The 12,017-nt window shown below is 40.5% G+C and overlaps 1 protein-coding gene across 3 annotated transcripts in view; it reads left to right on the forward strand.

The window, feature by feature from the left end:
• MYOZ2 (myozenin 2) overlaps positions 1–12,017 on the forward strand; it is a 100,170-nt gene that overhangs the window by 74,276 nt on the left and 13,877 nt on the right. For all 3 annotated transcript variants that reach the window (XM_056565814.1, XM_056565796.1, XM_056565806.1), the window contains one exon: positions 2,369–2,498. In XM_056565814.1, coding sequence (XP_056421789.1) covers positions 2,369–2,498 — 130 coding nt within the window. The remainder of the gene's footprint in view (positions 1–2,368; positions 2,499–12,017) is intronic.

Genomic DNA, 12,017 nt, shown 5'->3' on the forward strand with positions numbered 1-12,017 from the left:
GACATCGGAGCCGTAAGTTATATAAGACCTCTATCAGAGCAGATAACTGTGCCAAACTCCTATCACTCCTGTCACCTAGGACCATCAGCACTGCACTGAGGGCAGACAGATGAGCAAAGCCTATCTGGGGGGCGGGGACAAGAGGCAGGGGGCGTTGGGTATCTCTGTGTTCAGAAAGCCCTGCACAGTGCTCGCTTCCGCCTGCATCATTGACAGGCAGGGAGCGAGAGATTAGCAGAGCCGCGCTCATGTACCGCCAAAACCGCCCTTCCGGAAATTGGACCAGTGCCAGTCTGGCACAAGTCCGGAGGCTATGCAGGGCATGCTGAACACCTTAGAAGAGAGACCCCTAGTGGCCACTTTTTAAACAGAAAAAAATTGCTGGAAATATTGAAGATATATGGCAAATAGGCTTAACTTTTCATAAGGAATACAATATCAAAAGTTTTACTTGATGACAGGAACTCTTATAAGGAAACAAAACACATAAAATGATGAGAGTTTCTGTTGGAAGCAGATAATATAATATTACTTATATGTGTTATATAATGTTTTGGAACATTCACTATTAATACAGCTCTGAGCAGTGACATAAATATGTTAAGGCTCCAGCTATTACTTTGGAAACTCACAACCACAAAATTTTAGGATTGCGTCATGTTGTCAGTAGTAGCTGAAGTTATTCATTTCCTCATACCATCACATTACAACAGATTCCACTGACGTTAAACAAATACAGCTTTACAGCCAGCAACATGACATGATCATACATACTTTACATGGGTACTGTACCTAGGTACATAGTGTACAATGGGTATTACACCAACTGTATACAACCTGATCATAGGACATCTGTAAAAAAACATTCTATCGACATATTGCTGTACTAAAAAATAATATCACAAGAGGTTTTAACCCCTTAAGGATGCCGCCTGTTTTTACCTTAATAACCAAGCACAATTTTTCAAATCTGGTACGTGTCTCTTTAACTGGCAATTCCTTTGACATGCTTTGACTTAGCAATGCGATTCTGAGATAGTTTTTTTCATGACATATTGTACTTTATATTAGTGGTAAATGTTTGTTGAGTCATGCAGCATTCTTTGTGAAAAACTCCAAAATATTGTGAAAAATTCAAAAATTTCTGACATTTTTTTAATTTATTTTTTATCGCATTATTTTATGCAGAACAAGCTGTACTTTTTATTGGTACAATTTTTGGGACTCATGGTACCTTTTGATCTTTTTTTATCCTTGTTTTGGATCTAAATTAGCATTTTTTTTGTTGTTGTTTTTTAACGGTGTTCACTGTGCAGGAAAAATACCAGTATCAGTTTATTTCACATGTCATTATGGACATGACAATACCTATTATGTATAGGTTTGGGTGTTTTTTTTATTTATTTTTTATTTTTTGGGGGGGGGGGTGAAAATATAGGGTTTTATTGGGAAAGGGGCATTTATTAAATTTATTAAATTTTCACTTTTTACAGGTTATACTATGCTGCAGTACATCTGTACTGCACCACAGTATAACAGTCAGTACTACAATGGTTGGACCTCACAGGCTGCCGTACTAGGCAGACAGAAGCCATCAGCTGACCTCCTGCTGCCATGGCAACCAACAGGATCTTGCGATCACATCGTGGAATCGCCGTTGGTGGTGGGGGGGTGCCCCTATATACCAGTTTCTATGAGTCTGGCTCCATAGACTATAATGGAGCCTATCCATTTGCAATAAGACAGATGGAATACCGAGTTGGTAAGTAAAACCACTATTTGTCTATACCTAAAGACTGCAGGGGTCGCAGCACAGAGACAGCAAGCTATCAAAATATTTGATATATGACTATTGATATCTGATATTTGACTCCATTCAGTGCCCAAATCATGATGGCATGACTCATATATACTTTCTATTGAAATCTCTAACACAACATTCTAAAATCACTAATGCCATTGAGTTAGGCCCATTGGAATACAAGGATGTTGATCAGTTGTACTATCCATAAACATTTAGGAGCAAATCCATTCACTGTATTTGTAATAGCAGCTGCATACTGTCTTCACGTGGAATGGTTAAAATAAATCCAGATCTTTATTAATACCATGCAATCTCCTGGCAGCATGTGACTTGGTGGTTAGTATTGTTGCCTCGTTGTGCTGGGGTCCAAGGTTCAAATCCCACCATGTACAAATTCTCCTTGTGTTTGAATGGGTTTCCTTTAGGTACTCCACTTTCCTTCAAAACATTACAGGAATGGGGGAATTTAGATTGTGAGCACCAATGGAGACAGGGACTGATTTGAGTAATGTCATGTTGGCAATATATAGATACAGGAATCATAAACTATGTTTTTTCCTTTAGCAAAACCAGGTTAACCAGAATGGAAAGGCAGAAGACACCTTTACGGAATCTAGCCAACAAACAGCTCCACAAACACCTCCTAATACGCCAGATCCAAGGAGCCCTCCAAACCCTGAAAATCTTGCACCAGGCAAGTTTGATCTTCACTTAATGTACATGTATTAGTCATTGGAAAGTGTCTATCTTTGTATAATAATTTATGTTATATTTATGACCAATATTATCATGTCTGTAATCTGTGTTAAATGCAATTGAAAGTGTTTGCCGTACAGCATAGCTTTATTCTGACTGCATTGCATGGGTATGTTGACCTCTACGTCTTCTCTATAATCCGAGTAATAATGAGATAGGATAAGAAGAGCTTCTCTTGGCATCAGACATCACTTACTAATTTAACTATATATTTAACTATAATTACACACATAGCTATGGTATCAGCCAGTACTGACACCATTGTATATATATACTGTGTTTAAGCAGAATATATTTACATACTACTGTCCTGACTGGCCCTTACTTCTCAAAGACATCTATATACAAGAAAAAGTTCATCAGCCCTTACAATGGAAGAAGTGCCATTGTTGCATAGTGTGGTCTCTTGTGTTTCACCCTCTGTAATATACAAGGTGTACCGATCACAGTTCCCTCAATAGGAAGAGTGTATCTATAGGAAGGAATTCACACTAACTGTCAGGGACATGCTGATGTAATCATTTGGACTTGCAAGCTGAGAAGGGGACATTTAGACCAAGACTGCGTGTGAGTGTGTGTGGTGTGCCACGGCGTGTGAAGATGAGGTATATTGGGCAGATGTTGTAGCCCAGGGGCAGATGGTGTTAACCCCTAAATGTTTGTGATGCCAGGGCGTGGTTTTACTGAGAACCACCCGAACGGTAGCACCGCTAGTCCTAGTTAGGCAGGGCAAATAAGAGTCCAAGGCCAGGTTAGGGTTAATGGTAGTTTTACTGAGGTAGACAGATGGTACAGTCTTTACATCTAGGCCTGGATCCCAGAGAGGTGACTAGTAACACAGGGAATCTCGCAGCTTGCTGGGACTTGCAGTGACTTTGACAGACTTTAGGACAGCCATGCTGACTATAATAGACTTGACTTGAGATAGTGTTGACTTACTGACTTGTGGCTGTATTTTAGGCTTGAGGTTTCCAGATGTGCTGGACAATGGCTCTGAGATGTCTGGACTGGACTTGACCTCAGCAGAAAGTGAATCATAAGAGAGAAAGAGGCAGATTGCAGCTCCTCCCTTCCATATAAAGGGGGGCTGTGCAAGGAGCCCATAGGCTAGCTGTGGGTCATCTGGTCACCTGGTGCTCTCTGGGTAACAAAACATGTGACTTTAACATGTAACAACCATTATCATGTGATCAGCAACCATGTGACCATATCAAAGGTCCTTTACACTTGATATACAACTAATTACATTATGGGGGTACACTGCAGGTGAGCCCTGGGGACGTGCAGGGACTCAAGCTGATAGGACTGTTAGATACAAATCCCATACTGGGACATCACATGTGTGTGTGTGTTTGTGTGTATGTCTGAATTCTGCAGTAATGCAAAGTTTGCAATAGGAATTTTTCATTTTCAACTGAAAGTATGCTACCCGTAAACTGACCGTAAAGATAACAAGCTGAAGCACCTAACTGACTAGCATACACTTCCTTAACCCCTTCCCAACCCCTTTCTACTTAACCTTCTAAGACTTACAACTTTTTATTTTTGCCCTGACAAAATTGTATTAGGGCTTATGTTTTGCAGGACAAGTTATTTTTACTTGCACCCTTTATTATTTTATATTATTAAAAATAAAATGTTTTGAACACTTTTTTAGCCCCCTAGAAGCCTATAAATTATTGATTGATTGCTCTTATGGATCAATAGATTGTGTACATAGAACAATGCAAAGCATTACAATGTAGAACTCAGCGCTCTATCGCTACAACTTGACATAGTCTTAGGCCTTAGACTGTCCTGACAACCCAAGGGCTCCCCATGATTACATTGCCGTAGGGGCCCTGGACCCCCTATGATGCATCTAAAAACTGTCATGATTCTGCAATTCCTATTGATAACAGCATTTAAACAGTTAAATGAATGACATTGTAGTGATCTCCAATATCTGTTATTACTAGTAGATCTCAGCTGCACCCAACTCCTTCACCTGACCCATGACTGTCTATTTATAAAAAATAAAAAAAAATATTAAAAATAAACTGATACTTCCGGTTATTGATCACCTAACAGTCACCTCTTTATCATCACAGACAGGATTACAGTAATAGGTGACACCTATGTATAGATAACACAGGGTCTACCATTCATAATAGATGATAGTCATGGCCCCTCTCCTGTTCCTCCCTACAGGAAATGTAGGGTTTTAGCCATCGAGTGATTATAGTCTATGGAGCCCTTCTAGTGATATTGTTTCTTTAATAAAAAGCAATGTGAGGTGTCTGGTGGCCACTTATCTATACTCTTTTGGTCTGTTTGCAGTAGAGATAGGGGTTGGACAAACAATTATTTGGTTATTTTACTTTTATTATAGTTAAGTCATGCCTGTCTATGTGAAGGGATGCTTCATGGCAGTCCACAAAAACTCGGCACTCCTTAGGCTCGCTTTAGAAATACAGTCTGTTTTAGTGAGTATAGCAATCCACAAACAATATTTGTGTGTGCCATTTTTGCCCTGAACTAGACATTCTACAGATTATTGGATTGCATATGGAGGAAGGAATGGATAGAAGAGGTTTATGCAAAAGTCAGTGTTTCCCAACCAGTGGGCCTCCAGCTGTTGCAACACTACAACTCCCAGCCTATGGCTGTCCCAAAACACTAAAAGTTGCTGTTTTGCATCAACACACAACAGAAACACTGGCATAAGTTAACAAAAACTTTGTCGCTAGCAAAAATATTTCTCTAGCAATGGAATTTGTGTTACCCCATGCAATTCCATCGCCGTTGTCTATGATGGCATTAAGGCGGGGATTGTCCTAAAAGAATATTGGCTAAAGGCAAATCCACTTAAAGGGTACCTCTCATCAAAAAAACTTTTGATATATTATAGATTAATGTATGCAGAATAACTTTACAATTGCATGTTATTAAAAAATATGCTTCTTTCTATTTAATTTTCCACTTTGAAGAAATGACCACTAGGGGTCTCCCTACCAGTCCTGGCAGCAAGCATTTCAGACTCATGCTGGAGTCCTAAACACTACGAGCTGCCAGTCTGCTTTGTTCACAAAGGAGAACACTCAGAGCTGCCAGCCTGCTTTGTTCACAGAAAGTTTGGCTGTGAACAAAGCAGGCTGGCAGCTCTGAGTGTTTAGGACTCCAGCATGAGTCAGAAATGCTTGCTGACAGGACTGATCGGGAAAAATACAATAGAAAGAAGCATATTTTTCATTAACATGCTATTGGAAAGTTATTCAACATTCATTAATCTAAAATATATCAAAAGTTTATTTGATGAGAGGTACCCTTTAACTTAAAGGGGTACTCCGCTGCTCAGCGTTGGAATGCTGGAGCCGGCGCCGGGAGCTCTTGACATCATAGCCCCGCCCCCTCGTGATGTCACGCCCTGCCCCTTAATGCAAGTCTATAGGAGGGGGCGTGATGGCTTTAACTGAGCTAATAAATGCAACAAAAAACTTTTTTAAAACGTACCTTTTAATCGTAAATAACTAAAAACGACATACATATAATGTTATCAACAAAGTCAACCAAGCAGCCGAATATGCTATGTCCTATGAAAGACATAGGAGATAGGAATATACGCACTACAAAACAGAAATGAGGTAGATCCCCACAGCAGAGTGGTCATTAGATCATGGCCCAATATCATAGGTATAGTATATATCATAGGTATAGTATATATCATAGGTATAGTATATATCATAGGTATAGTATATATCATAGGTATAGTATAACTAAACACAAGAAAATCTCTATCACAATGTGGATATCATGAACAAAAATAAATATAAGCAAAAGGGCGAGGAGGAAGGGGCACTTACACTTCAGATAGTCGCTTGAAGACAATGTTTAACAAGGACGGTTCCAAATGAAGGAAGAACCATCTGTGTGCACCTCTATGCTGTATCAAACAGATTCTAGCCCATTATCATAGGCTTTAGTATCTCTGTGCATAGCTGTATACCTCCTGAGGAACCTCATACTTTATACTTTCTGGCGGGAAACGAGTATTATTGCTATTTTTTGGGGGCATTATGTCTATTTCACATCTTGTGCATAACTTTCATGTATTTCTATGATATTGAGCAATATGATTATGCATCATCATAGGATTTAGGCACACTACTTAGGAGGGGACGCCTGAGGGGGGTATAGTGGTTAAGACCACAATATAAATAGGGGTGTCCTTTTTAGGACACAGGTATTTTTCAGGGATTGGATGTTTCATTGGTTTATTTTTCCCTTAGAACCCTACCCCTTTTTCCTTCATTTGGAACTGTCCTTGCTGAACATTGTCTTCAAGCGACCATCTGAAGTGTAAGTGCCCCTTCCTCCTTGTCCTCGTTTATATTTATTTTTGTTTATGATATCCACATTGCGGTAAAGATTTTCTTGTGCTGAGTTATGTCATACTATACCTATGATATTGTACTTGAGGCATAACTCAAATGGGCCATGATCTAATGACCACTCTGCTGTGGGGATCTACCTCACTTATTTGAGGCTCCTTTCTGTTTTGTAGTGAGTATGTTCCTATCTCCTATGTCTTTCATGCATATTCGGCTGCTTAGTTAACTTTGTTGATAACATTATGGCCCACATTTATCATTGTCTTTAGACTGTTTTTTGTATCTAAAAAAGGGGCAAAAAAAGGCGCAAGCAGGGGTTTTTGCGCCTTTTTTTGCCCCTTTTTGTTTACACATTTCTGCTGATTTTGAGTTGCAATCCACTGATTTTGAGTTGCAATCCACTGATTTTGGCAATAGACATGATATGGAAGGGATTTATCATTGCCCCTTTTTGTAAAAAGGAGCAAAAAAAGTCGCAAAGCCACTGAAAAGTCTCTAAAACTACACCAGCACAGACATGGTGTAGCTTTTTGGTGTATGTGTAGACAGAAATTTCAGAAAATGTGACCTGCACAAAATTTATCAAAGCTCTTTTACCTTTTAATAAATGTGGTGCTCCTACACAGCACACAAAAAAAAGGTGTAAAAAATGCTTCCCTTGCACTGCAATGATAAATGTGGGCCTATATGTATATCATTTTTAGTTATTTACGATTAAAAGTTATATTAAAAAAAAAAAGGTGTTTTTGTTGCACTTATAAGCTGATTTTCATGCTAAAACCTGTCTGCTCTATGATTATATTGCTTTGGTTAGCTCTATTTTAACTTAAAGAGTACCTGTCACCAAACTAATATATTGTTCCTTATGTAATTATAAGACAGTTTGTTATTTACTTGCTGTTAAAATTCTCAACCTTTAGAGTATATGTTTTAATGTGATTGAAAAAAAGGACACTAGGTGGCTCTGTTCTGTTTCCTGCGCAAGTCAAACAGTTAGTTTGGTCTCCTCCCGGCCTGACAGGAGACCAAGCTCAGGAAGTGGGTGCGGGGCATGGCAAGGCACAGCTCTCACAGGCTTCAGTGACATCGCACCTGCTGGGGAACACCCTCTTTCTCCTGCTGGATGCTCACACAATGTGAGTAAGGGGAAAGGTATGATACACAGCTTTTTAAAGCTCTGAACATTTTTTTAAGGGCAGGAAGGGTGATAGGAGTAGTTAGGGGATATAATCAAAGTTAGTGTAGAAAATATGGTTTGATGACAGGTACTCTTTAACTGACTTATCTGAGGAATGATGTTAGTATAGTCCCATGTTATCGTTTATTTTCAATACATTTATCATATTCACCTTAGTAATTGTCAGAGGAGGTGCTAAGCAAGCACAATTGTTATTTCCTTCGCTGCCAAGCAAAGAAGACACTGCAGCTTCACTGGCATCTAGAAACGCAAGACTAAGCTTGTGTGTCCACCTTAACACTTACTGAGGTGGATACAGTAAAGCTATAGGGGGGAAAATGCAGGAAGTTTAAATGGATAATCCAGGAATAGAGAAACAGAGATAATTTCTTCCAAAAACATTTAATTTAACTTCAATGAAACTGAGCTGCGACACCACACACAAACTTAGGACAGACGTGGTGCTGTTTTTGGGAGAAATCAGTTTTGTTTTTCTAATCCTAGATTTGATATTAACATTGATTCTGGAATATCTGGTGAGATGCGCATTATTTTTACAAAAATATAAAAAATTTTGGGAATATAAATTTAACAATAAATAAAGTTATATATTTAAAACAATAATAAAAAGAACAACCCTAACCCTAACTAACTGTACTTCTAAAACAAGCATAAGGAGTGTTGAGTTCTTTGCTCTCTTTAAGACTGACAGAAGATACATAATTACATAGTTGATAAGGTTGAAAAAGAGGAGTTGTTATGATTCGGCAGGCTGGAGATGGATCCTCTGTGTCAGAGAGGGATTGGCGTGGACCGTACCGGTGGACCGGTTCTAAGTTGCTACTGGATATTCACCAGAGCCCGCCGCAAAGCGGGATGGTCTTGCTGCGGCGGTAGCAACCAGGTCGTATCCACCGGTAACGGCTCAACCTCTCTGACTGCTGAGACAGGCGCGGTACAAAAGGACAAGGCAAGAGCAAGGTCGGACGTAGCAGAAGGTCAGGGCAGGTCGCAAGGTTCGTAGTCAGGGGCACAGCAGAAGGTCTGGAACACAGGCTTGGGACATACACAAAACGCTTTCTCTGGCACAAGGCAACAAGATCCGGCCGAGCAGGGAAGGGGAAGTGAGGTTATATGGACAGGGAGCAGGTGGAAGCTAATTAGACTGATTGGGCCAGGCACCAATCATTGGTGCACTGGCCCTTTAAATCTTAGAGAGCTGGCGCGCGCGCGCCCTAGAGAGCGGAGCCACGCGCGCCAGAACGTGACAGCCAGGGATCGGGACAGGTAAGTGGCTTGGGATGCGATTCGCGAGCGGGCGCGTCCCACTATGCGAATCGCATCGCCGTCTTCAGTGTCAGTGCAGCGCTCCCGGTCAGCGGGTCTGACTGGGGCGCTGCAGAGAGGAGAACGCCGCGAGCGCTCCGGGGAGGAGCAGGGACCCAGAGCGCTCGGCGTAACAGGAGTCCATCAAATTTAACCTATAGGATCTGGAAATGAAATAAGGGTTAATTTTCCTGTGTTTGGCTGAAGCATCATGCTTTGCTGTGACGGTGCCTGGACCTATCAGGGTGCTTAGACAAAGAGCCAATTATATCTGGTCTTAGCATCCACGTCCTTCTCAGGTGCACATAAATTCCCAGTCAGTTTGTTTTTTTAAGGAGTAATGCTGAAGCTAGTGCAGAAAGACTTTGTGACCTGATTATCCCTCCATCATCCGTCTTTGTACTCTGAGCTTTTCTGGTATCAATTTAGCCTATCTGACTACACTGTCTCTGTTTGTCTGTCTGTTTGTTTCCTGTGTTTTGTACCTTATGCTTTGCCTATTAACCTGACCTGTTTCCCTGACACCTGCACAGTGTTTGTTTGATTGTTTTAGACCTTGTTACACTCCTGCACATACTCAGAATAGGGACCGTCACCCAGTTGAGAATTTGTCGCTTAAGATGGATACTTAATTAGGCAAGAAAAGTAGCCGTGGGTGAGCTTCTTATTTATAGGAAGTCAAAACACACCCTTATGAGGTAGGTGCCAATTGCCCCATACTAGGGAATATTTCCTTCCTGACTCCAAATATTTCTACATCACAGTTTTCTGTGCCTTACAGTAAGATTGCTATGGACTTACAGTTTGTCTATAAGCCTGCTTCATGATGTTCCACCTTGTATGATAACACATCGAATGGCATAAGAGGCCAATTGCTGAAGGGAGACATAAGGTTACTATAGGTAGCACATCCGTAAAACAACCCAAACCAATCTGTATCTGTTATTTAAAGCTGGCCATATATGATAGGTATGGACTAGATGGACTAATGTTTACAGTGGCCTTCCAACTTTTGCCCGACACCTAGTACACATGTGTAGTAAACAATAATAGGAATATTGCAACATTTTGTAGCAGCAGTGTAAATGATCTCTTTGGTAAAACCATTCTATATAACAATTTAAAATTTTGGACACATTTATTATGCCTCCAACATAATAACGGTAAGATAACATATGTACAGTATGGTGGCCATTTTCTATTTTATAGTCTCTTTAAAATATTTCTGTTCTGAAAAGTCACCTTCTTATTTACAGATCCACCCTGCATAAAGAATTCCTAGGATTCAGAGCCTCACCCGGAAAATCATGTGCAGCTACTGTGGTTTTACATGATAAAGTATTATGATGTGTTAAAATCATGTTATTTGCACATTTTGGCTTCACTACCCCTCCCTTAATTTCCATTCACTGCTGTACAGAGAACTAAGCCTACATCCTTTCCAGATATACAGCCTGTTAGCCAAAGGGCTGAACCTACGATGCTCAAGTTTCTGCTTACTTATGTCTCTAGACTTTATATTCTTGAAACAATTATCGTTTCTCTATTGTAAGCCGATAATAGAGTTAAAATTGAAAGCATCACCGGCTTTATTTAGTCTTTGCTGTATACTTTTATAAGGACAAGCATCAGCTATCTACCTTTTACACAATGAAAGTCGCAACTACTCCATTCAGTGAGAGTACCAGCACAGTGGTCTCCAAAGTTATAATATCAGTTCATTCTTTGATAACCATTCTAACTAAAAACATTGTAAATTAAAGGGGTATTCCCGCCAAAAACATCTTATCCAAAGGATAGGGCATATGATGTCTGATCGCGGGGGCCCGCTGCTGGGACCCCCCGCGATCTCCTTGTGGCAGCCCTTATTCTATGCTTGGCTGCGTTTGCTTTTTCTGAACGCTCTGGGCTTCAGAGATGGGAACGTGACGTCACGCCATGCCCCCTCCATTCATTTCTATGGGAGGGGGTGTAACGGCCACAACACCCTCTCCCATAGAAATGAATGGAGGGGGCGTGGCGGGACATCACGTCCCCGTCTCGGAAGCCCGGAGGTTTCCCAAACTTCAGACGCAGCAACGCATAGAATGAGTGCTGCTGCAGGGATATCGCGGGGGTCCCAGCGGCGGGCCCCCCGTGATCAGACATCTTATCCCCTATCCTTTGGATAGGGGATAAGATGTTTTTGGCCAGAATACCCCTTTAAGACCATAAATTTATGAAGAATTGGCAAGTTGGCCAAAAAACTACAATATTTTTTAAGTAGATAAAGAATATATTTTTATTATATAATGAAAGGCCTTATATTGATTTTTATTATCAGCACAGGAGCTTCTTTAGTGTCTCTTACTGCATACTAAAATCCTCTCTCTAGGTCCTTTAGGACAATATGGATGTCCTTCACCTTATATGGCCTCTTTTCACTGTTTTCACACAATCATTTTTTTACATGCTGCCGTGACAACTAAAAAACCTCTACAGCCCTTTTTTTTTTTTGCTATAGTACTGTCCCTACATCTTCCTCTTCTTTCCCCACATTCTCTTTAACTACTTATGATTCATCTACTCATGCCACCCTTTGTGC

Source organism: Hyla sarda, chromosome 1 (genome assembly GCF_029499605.1).
Source record: "Hyla sarda isolate aHylSar1 chromosome 1, aHylSar1.hap1, whole genome shotgun sequence".
In the NCBI taxonomy this organism is placed as follows: Eukaryota; Metazoa; Chordata; class Amphibia; order Anura; family Hylidae; genus Hyla; species Hyla sarda.